The sequence below is a fragment of the Diabrotica virgifera genome, chromosome 9 (assembly GCF_917563875.1).
Source record: "Diabrotica virgifera virgifera chromosome 9, PGI_DIABVI_V3a".
NCBI classification, from domain to species: Eukaryota; Metazoa; Arthropoda; class Insecta; order Coleoptera; family Chrysomelidae; genus Diabrotica; species Diabrotica virgifera.
The window spans coordinates 218,239,428-218,260,213 of NC_065451.1; the positions used below are offsets into that span (position 1 = coordinate 218,239,428).

The 20,786-nt window shown below is 33.4% G+C and overlaps 2 protein-coding genes across 6 annotated transcripts in view; both read left to right on the forward strand.

Annotated features, from left to right (window-relative positions):
* Positions 1-20,786, forward strand: part of LOC126892035 (uncharacterized) — a 573,784-nt gene that overhangs the window by 17,675 nt on the left and 535,323 nt on the right. Inside the window, exon 3 of one of the 2 annotated variants that reach the window (XR_007700658.1) lies at positions 1,396-3,465. Coding sequence is in view for 1 of the 2 variants with exons in the window: in XM_050661457.1 (XP_050517414.1) it covers positions 1,406-2,317 (912 nt within the window). In the remaining variant the exon portion in view is untranslated. Of the gene's footprint in view, positions 1-1,395; positions 6,451-20,786 lie in introns of those variants that run through there. The other variant, XM_050661457.1, reaches the window with a different exon arrangement.
* LOC126892034 (uncharacterized) overlaps positions 11,902-20,786 on the forward strand; it is a 51,999-nt gene continuing 43,114 nt past the window's right edge. The window contains exon 1 of one of the 4 annotated variants that reach the window (XM_050661453.1): positions 11,902-12,023. Coding sequence is in view for 3 of the 4 variants with exons in the window: in XM_050661449.1 (XP_050517406.1) it covers positions 17,019-17,021 (3 nt within the window). In the remaining variant the exon portion in view is untranslated. Of the gene's footprint in view, positions 12,024-16,857; positions 17,022-20,786 lie in introns of those variants that run through there. The other 3 variants (XM_050661449.1, XM_050661451.1, XM_050661450.1) reach the window with 3 other exon arrangements.

Below are 20,786 nucleotides of genomic sequence, written 5' to 3' on the forward strand. Positions count from 1 at the left end.
TCGAATCTCCTAAACCTGTTGTCCGATTTTAGTGATCCTTTTAGTATGTTATAGCTTTATTCTCTAAGCATATGTATGTAGTAATACTGTTGCTGAACAGGTAAATGTCATTGTATACCGAGTGTAGTAATAATATCGTGTTTTTTCCTAAAAGTTCGTAACACCCTGTGGAATATTCTAGCATTTCAAAAATTTTGAAATTAAAACTCAATAGTAGCCTTACCCTTTCTTAACATTCTGCTGTTTGACTCATTCACTTATGTTGAATAATGAAAAAGTTAGGTACTTTGACAACTAGCCATGTTCTTCATTAATACAGGGTGTTTCTAAATAAGTGCGCCAAACTTTAAGGGTTAATTCTGCATGAAAAAATGATGACAGTTTGCTTTATAAACATGTGTCCGCACATGCTTCGTTTCTGAGATACGGGATGTTGAAGTTTTTCTTACAAACTGACGATTTATTTATTGCTCTAAAACTGGTTGAGGTATGCAAATGAAATTTGGTGGGTTTTAAGAGGCAGTTATTGCGCATTTTTGACATACAATTATGTATTTTATATTCACCATTGGCGTGCATACGGGTCACAGTACCCGGTCATATTACCTGTATGCACGCCAATGGCGAATATAAAATTTTTAGTTGTATGCCAAAAAATGTGAAATAACTACCTCTTAAAACCTACCATATTTGATTTGCATATCTCAACCAGTTTTAGAGCAATAAATAAATCGTCAGTATGTAAGAAAAACTTCAACATCCCGTATCTCAGAAACGAAGCATGTGCGGACACATGTTTATAAACCAAACTGTCATCATTTTTTCATGCAGAATTAACCCTTAAAGTTTGTCGCATTTATTTAGAAACACCCTATATTGATGAAGAACATGGCTAGTTGTCAAAGTACCTAACTTTTTCATTATCCAACGTAAGTGAATGAATCAAAAAGCGGAATGTTAAGAAAGGGTAAGGCTACAATTGAGTTTTAATTTAAATTTTTTTTAAATGCTAGAATATTCCACAGGGTGTTACGAACTTTCAGGAAAAAACACAGTATTATTGTTACACCCGGTGTACAATGACATTTACCTGTTCAGCAACACTATTACTGCATCCATATTCTTAGAGAATAAGGCTATAACATATTAAAAAAATCAATACAATCGGACAACAGATTTAGGAGATTCGAGACATCAAAAATGACCCATTTTTAAGGTGTCCCGATTTTTTTGTCCAGGAGTGTAGTTCTGCCATTGTATCACCCGATTTCATTTTTGGTTATTTTGATAAAGTAACATTTACTGACTTGTTACTGTTGAAATTTTATTTTACAACTGTTGATATTCTTTCCAAAAAGTATGAATTTTTTAACTATAAATTATTATTTCTTCCAGAAACCAAAACATGGCTGATAACTCATCGTCTTGGGACGACGACCCACATCTAGAGAAACCTGGTAGGGACTGGCTGGAATACCTAGCCCTAGCAACAGACTACTTCAGCATCCCCCTATGTTTCATCTCCGTCTTATGTGACATCCTCCTCATAGCCGTAATATTGAAGTACAGAAGACTTAAAAACAGAACCAACTTCTACCTATTAAACTTTGCAATTTTCCACATTGTTTACATATTGTCCACACCTATCTTCTATTGTATAATAGATCTATTTTACCCATCAGGTCTAGAAATACGTTGGTACTGTACTTGGTCGAGGATAGAAAACTTTGGAATGGCTTTAGTCTTGACTTTTATTGCTGGATATGGTGTCGATGTGGTGGTTGAAAGCCAACAAGCCAACTGGTTTCCAAAATACGAAAGGAGATATTTTTATCTGTTTTCCTTTTTTTACTTTTTCCATGTGATGATTTTCGCCATTTCCGCCAGCATTTGTTTCAAAAGCGGCCTTCGAAACAACTTCAATTTTTACTTTTTAACCATCTACTATCTCGTTACTGTAATTTTTCTACTGTATCTTGGCATTAGTAACAAAGATGGCAAACTGGTTAAAACAAAGTCATACGCTCTAAACATATCTATAGTTATATTACTCCTATGGTTGCCATTATTCGTCGTTTACAATTTAATAAATATACTAAGAAAGAGAAACGTAGAAATAGTGTTGTGGTATCTAGCATTTTTACCGGAATACTTAGCGTATTCTTGTTCAGTAGTTGTTTGTTGGAAATTGTGGAAGGGCCAAAAACAGTTTAAAACTGCTTTTAGGAAAATATTCAGAAGAGAGGTCTCCCTTGCGGACTATGAAGAGTTGTTTATGGTAGAAAATAATGTAAATTCGGACCAAAACAAATTGTAGAACGGACAATAAACGTTAAATAAAATAATATAGGTATTTAACTGTATGTACGTCTAGCAATATATCATTCAGTAAGTTGTTATTTCAAGTTTGTGCTATATGTGTGTATGGCTTAATACTTTTCTTGTGCCATTGCTAAGTAATATTTATGAGGCTGTATATCAGCTATACTCATATACAGTGCTATAAGCTATTTCTAAGGTTCTTAAAAATTTTTTCACTTTTTGTGGATCTTCACTTATTCTATTAAATCAGCTTATCCCATTTTTTATGTTCCTTTGTACTGAATGCACCCATCACTTCATTGGTCATCCCATTGTCTTTCATACTTACAATATTATCTGGAATCGAATTCTGAACATTATGAATCCTCTCTTAGGCCATATGCCTCTTCACGGTAGGGTATTATTTTGTGGGGATGAGCTTAACATCAGCTTGCGTTCCCAACAGTTCCATATCTTAGCTCCTCTTTTCTCTCTCACTCTCTCTCACTCTCTCCCTCTCTGGGTATTTCTTTTCTTTTATATAGGTAACAGATACCCCCCCCCCCCCTCTACGCCCTAACTTTCTGTTAATTTGTGTTTCCAATAATTATTGGTGTTTTCGTTATCTTTAGTCTTCTTCTACCGATATTTTTGAAGATATTTCGTAAACTTGTTTCCCAGTTCTACATCTTTTCTTTTTTCTTGAGTTCTTAGATCGTGGTCAACTTGGATACAATACTTTTAATCGAAAGATTGTACTAAACATCCTTGCTTACTTAATTCGTGGCGTTGCAAACCTTAGTGGGTTTTAGCTGACTCAACAACATGCCTCCACTCTTCTCTGTCTTGAGCAATCTCCATCCAGTTCTCCACACTCAAAGCTTTCAGGTCCTCTGTTTTATTATCTCGCCACCGGAGTCGAGTGTGTCCACGTGATCTTCTTTCAGTTGGGACTTCCTCCCACACCAGCCTTATGGTTCTTTGGTTGGAATGTTTTCTGAGGTGTCCTGCCCATCGGAGTCTTCAAGACTTCCCAAGTAGCACAAAAAAACATTTTAGTATTATTTAAGGTTTATAAAGGTTTTATTGTGGTAACTAATAAGATAATGGTTTTAAAGTTACCTTGTAATTATTCTGCCAGAACTTTAAAACTGTTAAGCATTTGTCACTAGAAAGTATCTAATAAGAGTATCAAATAAGACTAATTAACCTTTATAGGTAATTTGTCTTATTGTAGTTTTGAAATGGTTTATTCTCATTTCACTTTAAAACTAATCAGTTTCATGAAGAACTTCCGGACTGTTTGGTTTTATTAGATTCTTGTTTGTTACCTTTTAATTTTATTGCAGTTTTAAAGATTCTCCTGATATGACTAATAAAACCTATTATTAAAACTACTTCACCTCAAGACTATTATGTCGGTAAAGCATATGCCTTAAAACTATTTTTTTATTTTTCTTTAAATTAGTTTTCTTAAAAGCAATTAGTAGGCTATATTAAAACCAAACGCTCTTAACAGAATCAATGTGGTTATCGTAAAGACTAAACTATGCTTCTTGTTAGAAACAATAAAACTAAACTCATCCCCTCTTATTTCATGACCAAAATGGTCGAATATTTGTTTCAGAGAAAACAGTGGTGTAGTGTGTTGTCAAAAGTGGAAGTACATTTAGTATGAAAGAAATAAGTCGCAAGTACTTAAAATATAAACAAACTGGTCATTTTAAAAGAAAAATATAACACACACAGCACTACGACGCGACGCCTTGATTTTAGGTTAGATTCACATTAAAACCAAGTGGCATTTATTGACAGCAGCATTAAAACTAAACGGTTTTAATTCCAAGGCAACCTTTCTTTTATGTAGGATATATGCTCCTGCAACGGTATAAAATAAAACCATTTGATCTTAACAATTCTCTGTCGATAGACCAAATAGTTTTATTTGGAATTCGGCCATATTGCTTTCTGGAGATGCTGAAAGCCATGATAGGTTGCAATATAAGGCTTACATAAAAATTATAAATAAGCGAGTTAAAGGGACATAAATTCGATTTATTTTAACACTAAAAGATTAAAATTGTAGATAATAGTATATTACATACCTAGCGGGAAAGTACTCTATTTCAGCCGAGCGGCAAGGTAGTTTACCGAGGTGCGAAGCACCAAGGTAAACTACAGACACGAGGCTAGAATGAGTTCCCGCGAGGTTTGTATAGTATTTTACTCACAATCGGTTAGTATTTTATGGATTTCTAATACACACAATCTACCAATGATAATTTCGTTTCAAATATCTGTATCCATTTTCATTATGTGATAAGATGAATTATTTTAAGTAACCTGTGAGATCGTTGCTAGGTAACAAAACAAGTTTTTTGAATCTGACACTTAGGCGACACACGACGCCATACATTGTACATATAATCAAATTGTGTTTATTTTACAAAAATGTCTGATAGTGAATTTGAATGTACGCCACCAGAACTGCGGGTAGCTGCAGAGAGAGCTACTGAAGGAATAATTCCTGAAAAAAGCAGGGAGAGGTATGAAAACACCTATGCACTATACAGTAAATGGTGCGTGGCTAAAGGTGACAGATGCTAGCCGGGAAAGTACTTTCCCGGCTAGCTGGGAAAGTAAAGTAAGTAATAAGTCGCTTCCTGATTACTTCAAAGGTTAGAAATCCATAAATTACTAACCGATTGTGAGTAAAATTATTTTTCTTTCAAATTAATATTTTTCGGATTTAATTTTTGTATTATTTTTATTTTTTAATCGCCAAAAGTTAAAAATGTTGGGGCGCGTGACTTATTTAGACCTATTTTTGTTAACATTATCAATAAAGTTGGGCGCGCAAGTGTTTTTCTACCTTGAGAGTCCGAAATAACCAAGTACTTTTTATTATTTTATGGTTACAAATACGTATCTAAATATCATAACACATGTAAAAATTTGTTGGCCTATATGGAGTATATGGGTTTAAAGAATCATTTAATATGGTAAATTGTCTTTAAAAGTCTCCATTTAAAAACCCTTTTTAAGTTTGTTATCAAACGGCCTGCACTTAAAGTGTCTTTTAATATGGTTTTAAAAGCACCTTTACAGCAGCTTCTAAACCAGTTGCTTAAGAAAACAAAGTTTTAAGAAGGTTTTTATTTGTGGTTTTATTGACCTCTTTCAGAGTGGGCCTTTTATGCTGAAAGCGGTTTTATTGCAACCTTAAGGTTTACTTAAAAACCAAATGGTTTTAATTTTAGTTTTATTCTACAGTTTTAAAGCATATTTAAAAGACCCGTTCGGTGCTACTTGGGTTTATTTCTTTTATTTTGTTGGCATATGTAGGAAACGGCTCTCCCAACAACAACTAGTCTATTTAAAGCATCAGTTAATAAAATAGTTATAGCCAGAATGATCGCCAATATTCGAAACGAATAGGCACCAAAAGAAGAAGATTATGTTGGCGTCTCGGTATAGTTCTTCCAGCTCTTTATTAGTTCTTATCCTATTTTGTCCTGCTGCTTTATCAAGCACAGGCACAAAGATTTTCCTTAGGATTTTTCTTTCCTAAACACGTAGTCTCCCTTCGTTTGCCTTTGTTATCGTCCACGTTTCGCTGCCATACATCACTACGGATCGTATGATTGTTTTATGTAGTTGAATTTTTGTATGTCTTGTGAACAATTTTAATTTTATAAGGTTTTGAAGGGCATACAGATATCTGTATTACACATACGTACTTTGACATATTTTTCTCCATTAAAAAGCCTCTTTTTGAAGTTTTTACATCTAGGTACTCTGTGTATTCAGCATCAATACATATTTCTAAGGTAAAATTTACACCTTTTATTATCTTCACGTACATAATACACTTAGGAGACTAAACTCGTATTGTGCCACCCTATATATTTACCATTAGGATGCAATTTTATCATTAGAAACTAATTCTAGATAATTATGAAGTCGTTGTTATATTTTATATTTTTATATTTTATGTAATATAAATGTAAATGTCACCAAAGAATTTGTGTAAATATTTTATATTTTAATTAAAATATTATCAATAGTGTAGTCAATGTTGTGAAAAATTAGCAATATAGATAATGCATGATGTTGTATAGCTTAATTTATTAAAGTTTAAAGACTTAATTTGGTGTTTATTCATTGGAATAATATTACCATCTTCAACAAAGACAGGATTTCAATAAAAAAATCATAGAAAGACTAAATAGCATGGAAACTAATAAAAGATAAATTGCCTGAAGAATATTACAATGTAACGCAAATGGCCCTTGCAACATCAGCAGAAGATACTATTTACCTTAGACAACCAAAAAAATTAATATACGTTTAATATTAGAGACAAATAAGTGGATATCAAAAATTTATCAAGCTCTTCACCCTAGAGACCAGCTAGTTGGAGGAGCAGCAGTCATATGTACTAAAAAATAATTAATTCGCTTCGAAAAATAAAGTATGGAGACTAAAGCCATTCAGGCAGCTGGTATAAGTGTCAACGGTGGGCAGGGCACGTGGTCCGCATGCATGAGAATAGAATCCCCAGAAAATTGCTAAATGCAAGAATGCAGGGAAAAAGACCTGTTAGAAGACCTAAAAAGAGATGGGAAGACGAAGTCGATGAGGATGCCAGGAACTTCTTGGGAACGCGTTCATGGAAAAGAACAGCGGTAAATCGAAATGATTGGAGAAGCTTGTTGAAGGAGGCCAAGGCTCGATTTGGGCTGTAGTGCCATTGGATGGATGGATGGTATAAGTGTCAAAACAAAAAAATATGAAATAAGAATAGTAGCTGCCTATTCCTCACCAAAACTTCCTTCGACACCTAAAGGTTGAAGAGGACCGATTATGTACCATTGGCAGAATGTGCTCAACACGCTTGGGATGATAGTAGGTACTATTGTACAAACTAATCAAAAACCACTACAGAGCGGAGCCAGATAAGTGATGTAGGTACAGATTAATACATAGTCAGCTACATAATTTGTCAAGTGCATGGTGCTGACAATAGAAAGCTAATCGAAGCAGATATTGTGATGGGGCAGCCTATCGATACAACAGCTACGAGATATAGCTTTGACAAAAAGTTCAAAACTAATATACCAGGCAAGGAAGACTGGAAGGAAGGTGTACCCATACAAGCTGCTGCTATCTGGTATACTGATGGCTCAAAAACATCGGAAGGTGTGGAATGTGGAAGCCGGCATAGTAGGGGCAAATCAAGGGATATATTTCCCGTTAAGCCTATCTAAGGATGTCTAAGCCTCTATAAACGGAAGAACAGTAAATAACATAAGATTCGCTGATGACACCGTTATAATGGCAGACACCCTTGAGTCGCTACAAGAATTGTTAAATAGAATTAACGATTATTGCATTCGATATGGACTCAAAATAAACAAGAAAAAAACTAAATTTATGATTGTCTCAAAAACACAACATGGAAATGAAAGGTTAATACTAGAGCAAACCCAAATAGAAAAAGTAAAGACATACAAATATCTGGGAACCTGGGTTGATGACAAAAATGACCAAAGCAAAGAAATTAAAGTCCGAATTGAAACTGCAAGGCAAGCATTTATAAAAATGAAGACACCGCTTACAAACAAAGACCTTCAGTTGCCTCTCAGATTGAGGGCTCTAAGATGCTACATATTTTCTATATTACTATACGGAATGGAAGCTTGGACATTGAAAAGGCAACATATAAGAAAAATAGTAGCGTTCGAAATGTGGTGTTAAAGAAGAATGTTGAAAATTCAGTGGGTTCAAAGGATTACCAATGTTGAAGTGCTACGACGTTTAAATAAGGAGTTAGAAATTATGAACAGTATAAAAACAAGAAAACTAGAATATTTGGGTCACATAACCAGAGGAGAAAAATATGAGCTGCTGAGAGTAATTATGCAAGGAAGAATCCAAGGAAAAAAAGCATAGGAAGAAGACGCATCTCCTGGCTGAGGAACCTTAGAGAATGGTTTAACTGTAGTTCATTACAACTGTTCAGAGCAGCAGCCAACAAAGTGACCATAGCCATTATGATATCCAACCTCCGCTAGGAGATGGAACTTTAAGAAGAAGAAGAAGGATGTCAAAGTTTTCCAGGCGGAAATAGCGTCAATTTTCCAGGTGAAAGAAATAGAAAGGCAGGAAAGATCGATCCGTCTAATTGCAATCTTCACAGAGAGACAAACAGGACTTAAGATACTCAATTCTGTAGAGGTAAATTCTACGCATCCCCTCTTCATACCCCACTAGACGAAACCGAAGGAGAAGTGGCACGGAGAGCGTATTTAAGACGAGGAGGAGAATAATAAAATCAGTTATTCTTAACGTATTGAATTAGGAATAGCTCAATGGCAGAGACTCACCGGGTTGAGGTGGTACTCTGCCTAGGTAGGCGCCGCAGTATTGACGTGGAGTTCCACCGGAACCGTTACCGCAGTGAGCGGTAGTAACCATGGACGGGTGACTGTTTGTCGCTGTTCAATATTATCGCATTGGATTGAAATGCGATGTGTCCGGATCTGAATGTGTAGATAGATTGATTACATGTAGCGAGATTGATATTATATATATTGTGTTGTGTATTGTATCGTTTTAATTTTACTATTATGTTTCGATGACAGTAATAAGTATAATGTTATTTTTCCTTTGCAGAAGATATAATTATATTTTATTTTATTTATTTATAACTGTATATAAATATCTTAAATATATTTACTTTGTTTTTAACCTGTGTTTTTAACCTGTGTTTTAGAGAGTTACAGTGGGTGCCCTAAATAAACTAGGAGACCGTAGCAAGGTTACGGTAGCCTGGGTACCGGGACACGAGGGTCATAAGGGCAATAAAAAAGCAGATAAAATGGCCAAACAAGGCTCATCAATGTCATTTGTTGGACCGAAACCCTTCTACGGTCTTGTAAAGACAGTAAAAAGAACGGTAACAAGAACGAGTACAAGAATGTGCCTAGCTCACAAATCTTTGGAAGGGTGGAGGAATTCACCAGAACAAAGACAGTTCATTACAGAATATTCGCTAAAATTTATGGCAGATCTAATAAGCAAAAACAGGATTCAATCAAAGCCATAGTAGGTTTGCTAACAGCACATTATGTATCAATGTGACAGTTTGGTTTTTGTGACAGCTCACAAACGTTATAAAATATAGTTTCAACATATAGTACAACAGTTAAGGTCAACTTAGATGTTTTATTGTTGAACATTCAGGTAATTATACCTAGATATTCTGAATTAAGATATCTCAATAATGAAATAATCAATCAGCTATCAAACAAATATCAAATGTATACTGCTATTTACACAGATGCATCAAAAGATCCTTATGGCACAGGTGCGGCGTTTATTATCCCACTGCAAGTACAACGCAGATTTAAATTGAGTAGAAAAACATGCATTTTTACAGCAGAAGCGTTTGCTATTTTGAAAGCTATAGAATTTATAATGGAAAATAACATTTCATACTCCATAATTTTTTCTGATTCACTTTCGGTTTTAAATAGTTTACAATCACATTTACAAATCAACCCCGCATATAGTCATCCTTACATAGCCAAAATAAAATCTTTGCTCTCTCAAATGCAAAAAACTAGAAAATTTATTTTTGTGTGGGTGAAAGCACACTCAGGTATCACATTCAATGAACAAGTTGATAAAGCGGCTAAAGAAAGCATACAGTTGGGAGAAGATGTTACACCCTTATTAACATTAGATGAGAGAATAAATATTGCTAAGGATAATTTATATAAAAAAGGGTCTAAACAATATAAACATTTTATTTTGACAAAAGGCACAAGATATACATTGCCAGAACCCGATATTCGAAAAAATTACTGGTTTAAAAATTACGATTATCCGAGAAGTTCCATAACAACCATATCTCGGATGAAATTTGGACATGCTTGCTATCCGGCACATTTATACAAAATAAAAATAACTGATAACAATCTTTGTGATATTTGCAATGAAACGGCGGACTTGGATCATATATTTTTTAATTGTAAGAAGTACACACATCAGTCGGACATTCTTACAAAAAATTTAAGAAGTTTAAACGTTTACGGTCCCTATAATGTTATGTATCTTTTGGCACTGAGTGATAAACGTATTTTTGATTTTATTTTGTTTTTCCTATATGACTGTAAAATTAAGTTATAGAATGACTAGATTAGGCTTGTAACCTTAAATGATGTCTTTCCTTTTGATTACCTACATGCCTGCCTTACCGTGTGGGGTGGGTATATAGGTAATCAATAATTATTAAGAAAAGAGAAAAATCCTTGAATGAGAAAAGTGTGACCCTTGTCCTTATCCCAAAATTTTTATTAAGATTAATTTAGCAAAAATTCACTTTGAAAATTTTTTGCTCAATTAGAAATCCAATGAAATCAATTAATTTGTGGTCATCTGGTTGAATACAACCAATAAAACCAACATTTTCATCTGTTTTCACTCAATCATGTAGCTATGGATACCTACATTTCGTTTCATTTCGATTTTGACATTTCAAATATTCAATATTTCAAAATGTCAATATTTCAAAACAATCCCAACTCAATAAAACCGTACTTGAACATTGACGAAGAATATCATAATAAAATTAACAGTATGCGTAGTGGAAATACATCTTTATCAGTTATAGAAACTAACATGTCTGGATCTTCATTAAATTTTTCTAATTGTTCCTTTGTTAATTGCACATTTAAATAAATTGTTTCTGCTCTGTATTTTTTTTTTCATAACCAGCAAGAAATTTTCTATCCGAATAACCCTCGAACATTGATAAATGCTCAAAAATTTTTTAACAACTTTCTCAAGCTTGTTGCTTACAGGCAACAGACCTCCGCCTACGGCGTCGGTCTGTTTCCAAGCAACAAGCTTTCGAAATCTGTTATAAAATTTTTTCGAACAATTATCAATGTCCTTGGGATATTACTACTGAAAATAAAATGTTTATTATATCTATTCTTAACAAAAAGGTCGGTCAGGCTTAGAAAACCCTAACTTAGATTAGTAATTAGATAGTTTAGATAAGATATATATTATGTTTATGTACAGTCGGAAAAATGAAAGAATACCCATGAACGAACATATAAAACACGCTGTATTTTCCTGTCACCGTGTCACAAAGAAAATTGTCCAGTGCACGTACATGTAACAATAATTATTACATGTACTTGCGCTGGCCAATTTTTTGTGTGACACGGTGACAGGAAAATACAGCGTGTTTTATATGCTCGTTCATGGGTATTCTTTCATTTTTCCTGCTGTATGTACTATTTACTTTGTTTCTGGCCGCATGGTCTAATCCTAAAGCCAATAAGAAAAAACATAGAGTTTGAAATAAAAAAAGATAAATAAAATTTTTCCTGATGCGATCTAATATTTGTTTTTGTTTATAAAATTGAAACTCATTTCAAATGAATTGCTCTTGTTTATTAAACATACAGTATAACGCCTTAACTTTTATTATTATGGTATAAAAGAAAATTCTTCTTATTACGATAAATCAGTTATTTTTACAATTAATATTTTTGTGTACAGACAACACTATCAAAAGAAAAATATTTATCTCTGAATTCAACAGTCGTATTTGTAAATAAATTTTATTATGTTGAAATATTTTCTGCAGTCAGTCAAGTTCCAGTAAAGTGCAAATTCAAGTGATTCGATAGAAAATTAAGGTAAGAGATTTTTTAAAAACAATATTCCAAACTCTTTTAAAGGTTGTATTTGAGATTCTCGCTTTTTCACTATTCACTAAATATTATTGTAAATTTCTTCTCTCCATTATAATATTCCTCTCCTTCTATTTAATGGAATATAGTTTAAGGTCTGTTTTGGCCATTGTTCGCCTCTCATTAGCATTACGAATGGACTCTATCGTCCATCCTAACATATAGTACATAGTCCATATCTACCACTTTATTTTGTTTCTTCTCTTTCGTCTTCAAACAATCTTTTTAAGAATACTGCATCGTAGGCCTTCTCTAAGCCAACGTATACTAAATGAGTCGGTATACCTATTTCTGGCCGTTCTTTTCTCTATAATTGGTGCTTCTACCTCCCCAATGAGCTAATAACGCTTACCTCTGTAATTTTCTCTTTTTGTCTCCTTTTTGGTGAAGAGATCTTATATATCTTATATACTATTAGGACAGTCAATGAGGGTATTTGGCTCCGAATTCCATCCTACTACATTGATTTACTTGATATTTTCACAGTAAGTAGGGAATAGCTCAAGAAACAAAGTCTACCCTATGCCGATGTGCGCTTTTATCTTGGGGGGTAGTTCCCGCCCCTTCTCGGGGGTGAAAAATGTTTTGGTTAAAATAACCACGGAAAAGGCTAGAGAACCTAATTTTAAGCAAAAACTGTTCTATGATTATTTTTTTAGAGCTCGATACTTTTTGAGTTATTCGTGGTTGAAAATTTGCCATTTTCATTGAAAAATGACACCTTTTCGGACGGATTTTTACGAATACCTTAAAAACTATGCATCTAACAAAAAAACTATATAAAATATTTCTGTAGGTTATAAAAAAACAAAGAGATTCGTTCCTTCAATCTTGTAGTTAAAATACAAAGAGGGATATGGTAGGTAAGAAGAGTTTGATTTTTTGCTTCATGCTCAAATCGGTGTATTCAACTTGAAATAACAGAGAAACTGTCAATTTTAGGTGTATAATGATATCAATAACTTTTGTAGTGCTTGAACAGACCTTTAACATGAGCAATACTAAATGTCGATCACGTTCAAACTAAGCGAGATATTCTGCAAAAAAGTTAATGACTAATGTATTTTAAGAAGAAATGAGAAGTATATTTAACCCCTCATCCATCAGAATTTAAATACATCGTTTTCCTTCTACAATACTTTTTATTATAGTGTTATTTCTATGTTCAAAAAGTTGGGCTGGATTAAAATGAATGGTTTTTGGGCTCGATTAAAATGTAGGGCTTTTTCAGATAAAAATTTCCTTTTTATTTTTCATTACTGCATCTCTTATCATTTTCAAGTTACATGGAGGAAAAGGAAGATTTTTAAGAAAATTTAAAAATACGCTCTATAATTTGATCTTTTTTTTTTCAAAAATAATTCACTTTAAACCCGTCCAACTTTTTGAACATAAAAATAACACTATAATAAAAGGTATTGTGGAAGAAAAACCATGCATTTACATTTTGGTGGATGGGAGTTAAAATTACTTCTCATTTTTTCTTAAAATACATTAGTTATCAATTTTGTTTGCAGCATATCTCGCTTAGTTTTAATGTAATGGACCTTTAATATAGCTCATTTTAAAGGACTTTTCAAGCACTACAAAAGGTATTAGTAGCATTATACATCTAAAATCGACCGTTTTTCTGTTATTTCAAGTTGAATACACCAATTTGAGAATGTACCAAAAAACAAACTATTTTCACCTACCATATATCTCGTTTTGTATTATAACTAGAAGATTTATGAAGACAAGTTTCTTTTTTTTTTTATAACCTACAAAAATGTTTAATATAGTTTTTTTAGTTAGATGCATAGTTTTTAACGGATTCGCAAAAAACCGTTCGAAAAGGTATTATGTTTCATTGAAGATGGCCAATTTTCAACCAAGAATATCTTAAAAGTATTGAGTTTTCAAAAAAAAATTATAGAACAGTTTTTGTTTAGAATTAGGTTCTCTAGTGAATTCCGTGGTAATTTTAACCAACAAATTTTCCACCCCTAAGAAGGGGTGGGAACCGCCCCCAAGATAAAAGCACACATCGGCATAGGCTAGACTTTGAATTAGGCGATAAATAGAGGCTATTCTTGCTCCCATTGACTGGCGTATATGGAGAGATATTTCAGTATCTGAAATATTTTCATGGAATATTTTTTTGTTTGATTTATGTGCCAACAATTATTCTATTAGTATTGACGCTCCGAGTTTTATTAATTCTTTGGGGATGTTTCTAGATCCTGTGGCTTTCCTGTTTTTCATTTCCTTTAAGGCTAATTTTTCTCATCCACACATTCACAGTACATAATTGGTTTTACTTCGTCTTCATCTATTGGATCTATTCTGAAATCTCTATAATTTATTTTGCAAGGTGATCTTTCTTTTGTCAATTAGTCCATGTGGTGAGACCGCTCCCGTCTGGAAAATTTTCTGATTAGGTTTCTTTGTGGATTCTTATTCAAAAATGTCCCCTTTAAACAAATCTGAAGGGTGTCGGGCGGAATTTTTGGGCAGAAATTGTTTAAACAATTTTTTTAAATAAATACAAAAGATCACGTTTTTTGCTCAGGAACATATAATTTTAAGTTTTGTGGGTGATTCTAAACAAAAAAGGTAGGTATCTTGTAAATTTTCTCAAAAATTGATAGTTTTCGAGTTATAGGCGATTTAAAATCTGAAAAATGCGAAAATACGCATTTTCGAGGCGTTGTTTGTCGAGGCATTGTCGAGGCAAAAATGCATTGTTTTGGAATTTTTCGGATTTTAAATCGCTTATAACTTTAAAACTATTAACTTTTGAGAAAAATATCAAGAAACTTATTTTATTTAGAATATCCCAAAAAATATAGAAAAAATAATTTTCGGAGGAAAATAGGAGATTTTAGAAATAGAGCTCGCCGCACCGGCAAAAAAATCGGATAAGCACGCATATTTAACAATTAAAAAACAACGGTATAAATTAAAGTTAAACGCGATCACTCTTCAGAATCTTGAAGATGAATGTCTGATCTTCAATTTAAGTATTTGGCAACCTCAAAAATACTAATTTAAATATGAATTTTTAAGCCTCGAAAATGCGTATTTTCGCATTTTTCAGATTTTAAATCGCCTATAACTCGAAAACTATCAATTTTTAAGAAAAATTGCAAGATACCTTTCTTGTTTAGAATGACCCAGAAAACCTAAAAATATATGTTCTAGAGCAAAAAACGTGATCTTTTGTATTTGTTTAAAAAAATCGTTTTAACAATTTCTGCCCAAAAATTCCGCCCGGCACCCTTCAGATTTGTTTAAAGGGGACATTTTTGAATAGGAATCCACAAATAAACCGAATCAGAAATTTTTTCCAGACGGGAGCGGTCTTACCACATGGACTAAATAGGGATTTGTAATATTCTTCTCATTCTGACATACTAATGGGGTTTAATCATCCTGTTTTGATCTTTTCTGAGGTTTCCTTCACCTCAGGTCTTTGTTATATGAACTTTTCCATTTGATCATTCAGAGAAAGATCCGAGGTAAAAGTTGTCCTGTACGGAAAATCGACTACATCATATTAAATTCAGAGCTGCTGTCAATAAAGTCGTCACGATAGCGAATATGGTAGCCAACATGTTATCCAACAATCGATAATTTTCGTGAAATTGGAAAAAAAAAGGAATATAGATTGAAGTAGAACAACCAGATGGCCATGTTCCTGGATTCCAAACAGTGACACAGATAAAATAGATGATATTATGTAGTAGTCCTTTGTCACTTAGTGACTACAGAATTTTTCCTGGTATTGTGTTAGTTCCTGGGGCTTTATTTCGCTTTAGCGATTTAATATCGAATTACCGCAAAGAACAGAAAATTGGCCTACTAAAATAAACTTAATTAGGTACTTAAATACCGACTTCTACAGTTGATTCTACAAGGCAATATTAAGTGCCAGGTAGGCCATGGACGTAGACGTATATTATGACGTTAGTCAATCCAGGAAGTATACGGGTCTAACGTCAACTGATCTATTTCGAGCTGCCGTAAATAGAATAAGATATATATATATATATATATATATATATATATATATATATATATATATATATATATATATATATATATATATATATATATATAATAGAACATCTCTAGAATATAAGCACCTTTAGAATCTTTTGTCGTTTCCCCATTACTGAGGATCGTGATTTCTTCCAATATTCCTAACAATGTTTCTCCATTGGTCTATATCTTCAGCTGCTCTAAGAGCTTCGCAGAATGAGTTTCCAGCTGAATTCTTTATTTGGTCGGACCATCTAGTTAGAGATCATCCTCTTGATCTTCTCCCCGGAACGTTTCCAGAAACAATTAATCTCTCCAAACTGTCGTCACCTCCAAACTGTCGTGACCAAAGAATTGCAGAATTCGTTGCAGACATATTGTGGACAGCCTTTTTTTAGGACATCTCTAGAATAGGAAGATTTAATTGTGTCTTTTATTTCAGAGAGCAAGACAGTAAGTTCTCTAGAGTGGTCGGAAGGTTTTTTCCTAAGAATCTTTTTTAAAATTTTGATGTTAGGTTTTTAATGATAAATTCTTTTTAGAAATTTTTAGTTTAATTTTTACAAAAATACAAAAGTACAACAATGTAGTACATAAAAGGCTTATTGTGAAGAACAGCACAATAGAACGATTTCCAAAATTTAACCACTAAATAACCTGTCATGTCTGCAAATTAATCTCATACGTGAATCATTTATTCACCGAAACCGAGAAAGATTAAAAAATTGTTTTTCCAGCGTAACTCCATAATGTACCAATTATTCGAATTCCATTGCACGAATTACATAAAAACGAATGCGAATGAATGAGTCTTTAGTTCGCTGGTCTGGTTTTCTAGGCTCGAAAGCTACTTATTATCAGTTGGTAAAGTGAATTTTGGAAATTGTTACCCAACAATTGTTACAAACTGTTATATCAATGGTGAGTTTTTAATTTCTGTATTAACCAGTGCAGAACCGTAGTTAAAATTATCACTTAATTCTTTTAACATTAAATTATTATACTTCATTTGATAATTACCAACTTCATCTTTCTCAGTTCAAGAGCATAATTTTGTTACAAAAATGACATATTATATTGACCTCAAAGTAAACATCCAAAAAATCATTAGAATTAGAATTAAAAAAATAAATATAGTCTTCCAGATAAATAGGCTGTCATTTTCCGGAACTTGGGGAAAGCTGTTGCAAAGTTAAGTTGTAAAGGGAGATGGTTGTATAATTTCTTTGCAGGATATAATATACTTAGATTTCTTTACTAACTGTGTGGTCGGTATCGGTAAATAAACATTAAAGGTTAAATTTCTGGTACATCAGTCATGACTAGGGTGGACGGTATCGGTAAATAAACATTAAAGGTTGAATTTCTGGTACACTAGTCATGACTAGGTCTTAATGGAAAAACATGTAGGTGTGTATGAATTAAGCAAACGGTTTCTATAATATGTATGGAGGATAACGTTAAAATCCCGTGATTTTTGAAGTAGCTTCTGCAATAAGTTCTTTTTCTGAGGCCGGCTGTAAATAGAACCCCAAAAAACAAAGACCATATCGAAGATGAGACTCGAACAAATAAAAATATGTAATTTTGGAAGATGCTATAGTTATTTTCCTAACAAGTGCAGAACGTCATTCTTTTCCGCACGCGACTGCAGTTTGCCGAACGACGCGAAGCGGGAGTTTGGCAAGCAGTCGAGTGCGGAAAAGAGACTTTCTGCAAGAGTTAGGAACAATATTTTTTCTAAGCGTCTTTAAAAAGTTACCAAATCTTAATCAATTAATTTAATTAATATGAAAATACATACACAAATTAATTCTTTGACAAGGTTGTCAAAATCAAACTTTCAATATAATTAGTTAGCATGACGACAATCTTGGTTTCCATGACGATGATTCAAAACGACTGTTATTATCTACCGATTTGACTTTAGAATATTTTGTCAAAATAATTTTATTTCATCGAATTGTCAGTAGTAATTGCACAAGAGCTCTAAAATTATTGAATTTTTCTTGAGTGACACTTTGACAGTTTTAATTATGTCAAAAAATTATGTCAAAGTGTCACGAGGGCAAAAATTCTATATTAATTTTAGAGATCGAGTGCAATTTGTTGCGGTTATTTCATGAATAAAACTGTTAAAAACCAAGATTTTATTGGAATTTATTTATGTAAGTACAAATCAGTACAATTAAACACACAGTTGTTATAAATATTTTACGGTTGAAAGTCATCACTTTTATAATTTTTAAAACTTTAATTGTCATTAATGTCACTGAATGTATTTTTTCGTATCGACGAAGGGCATCTAACGTAATATACTTGACGACGGGCAATTATCAAAAATTATCAATTTAATTTAGATTTCTGTAGCTTTCTATTGGTCAGAATCTCCTATGAATGAAATGATCGCGTTAATTTCATTAAAACAGGAACACAATAAGATATATTTGAAATAAATTAGTAAATAATATCTAAATATTAAAAAAACTCTACTTACTTACTTAGTCCTAAGCCTTTCTACCTTTAGGTGTAAGGCTGGTGGAGTTGAGTTTGGCATTGTAGTCTCCATGCTTTCCGATCTTGCGCTAGGTTTCTTGCACTTTCCAATGTCAATCCCTTCTTCTCGACTTCTTTCCTGATTTCATCTACCCACATAACTCTTGGTCTCCCTCTTTTGTTTTTCCCCTGCACTCTCGTTTCGAACACTCGTTTTGTTAGCCTCTCGTTCGACATTCTACACACGTGCCCGAACCATCTAAGTTGTCCTTCTACTATTTTTTCATTGATTGGTTCTAGTTTTAGGTTTTGTCTAATTGTTTCGTTTCGTATTTTGTCTGTCCTTTTTCTGTTTGCTATTTTCCTCAGGAACCTCATTTCCATAGCATTGACTCTGGATTTTTGTCTCCCCGTCAATGTCCATGTCTCGCTGCTATACATGATTGTTGGTCTAACTACTGATTTAACGACTGCCGTTTTTACTTTTTCCGGTATCCCTTTTTTCCCAAAAAATGTTGTTTTCATAGTGTTAAATAAGCTTCCTGTTCGTCCCATTCTCTCGTTTATTTCCATGTCTTGTTTACCATTTGATTCGATTATTACTCCTAGGTATTTAAAATATTCCACTTGCTCTAGTTGTTTCCCGTCTAATTCTATTGCGTGTGTCTTCCTCGTATTTGAAATTATCATTGTTTTTGTTTTCTCTGTATTAATTTTCATATTTATGTTTGATAGTTCTTCTTCTAGGATTTCAAGATTGTTCTGTAAGTCTTCTCTGTTTTCTGCTATCAATACCATGTCGTCTGCAAATAGTAGCTCCGATAGTTGAGTCTGTTTCATTTGCCAGTATCCTAATGTTAGTTTTCTCATTCTTCTCTTGGCTTTCTTTATCGCTTCATCCAGTACCACTGAGAATAGCAGTGGACTCAGCACGCATCCCTGTTTGACGCCTTGACTTGTAGAAAATTCTCTGGATTCCACGTTATTGGTTCTTACTGTATTTGTATTATTTTTGTACATATCCTTTATTACTTCTATTATGTGTCTGTCGACTCCCCTTTCTGTTAGTGTCTTCCAAACGTCCTTTCTTCGGATTCTGTCAAACGCCTTTTCCAGGTCAATGAAGCACATATGTATCTCTCTATTTTTCTTGATTACCTTCTCACTTACTTGTCTTAATGTGAATATTAGGTCTTGCGTGCTTCTGTCCTTCCTGAATCCACACTGTGTGTCTTCCATAGTTGTTTCTATTTGTGTTTTTATTCTTGTCTCTAGTATTCTTGCTAATACCTTCCCAGGGATACTTGATATGGTGATACCTCGGTAATTATTACAGTTTCTCTTGTCTCCCTTTTTGTGTATTGGTAATATAATGTCTTTCTTCCAGTCCTTTGGTAATTCTGCTCTATTTATGATATCATTCATTAGTTCTTTCATGCTATCCATTCCCTCTGTCCCCATGAATTTTATCATTTCCGGGGTGATATGATCCTTGCCTGGTGCTTTGCCCAGTTTTACTCTTTCTATTGCTTTCTCTAATTCCTCTCTTGTTATGGATTCCACTTGTTGTTCTTCATTCCTTTCTTGTATCTCCCCTATGTTGTCCTTGTCTACATGAGTTAGCTCTTTGAAATGTTCTCTCCATCTTTCCATTATTTGTTTTTCTTCTGTTAGTACGTTTCCATTCTTGTCTTTTATATTCGGCATCGTGTGCTCTTTCTTTTGTCTGAGTTGTTTTAATGCGCCGTAGAAGAGTTTTTGGTTTTCCCTATAATTTTTTGTCATTTTTTGTCCAAATATCTCCCATGACCTTTCCTTTCCTGCTTTCACCGCTATTTTAACCTCTTTCCTTTTTTCTTTATATGCTTCGTAATCTTCCGGGTGTTTTGTGCTTAGGTATCTTTTCCATTTGTCTTTTTTGTTCTTTATTTTCTCTCGTATTTCTTCCGTCCACCATTCTGTTCTCCTCATGTTAGTGTTTGCTATTTTTGCTTTCCCGCAAGTTTCCTCAGCTGCTTTGATTATGCTGGTTTTTAGATATTCCCATTTTTTTTCTATATTTGTATTTTTTGCCCTGCCTTTCAAAGTATTATCTAAGTTTTCTTGGAATTTCTTCTTATATATTTCCTCTTTTAATTTGTAACTTTTTATTTTTTCATTTACTACCTTTCTTCTCTTTTCTTCTTTTTC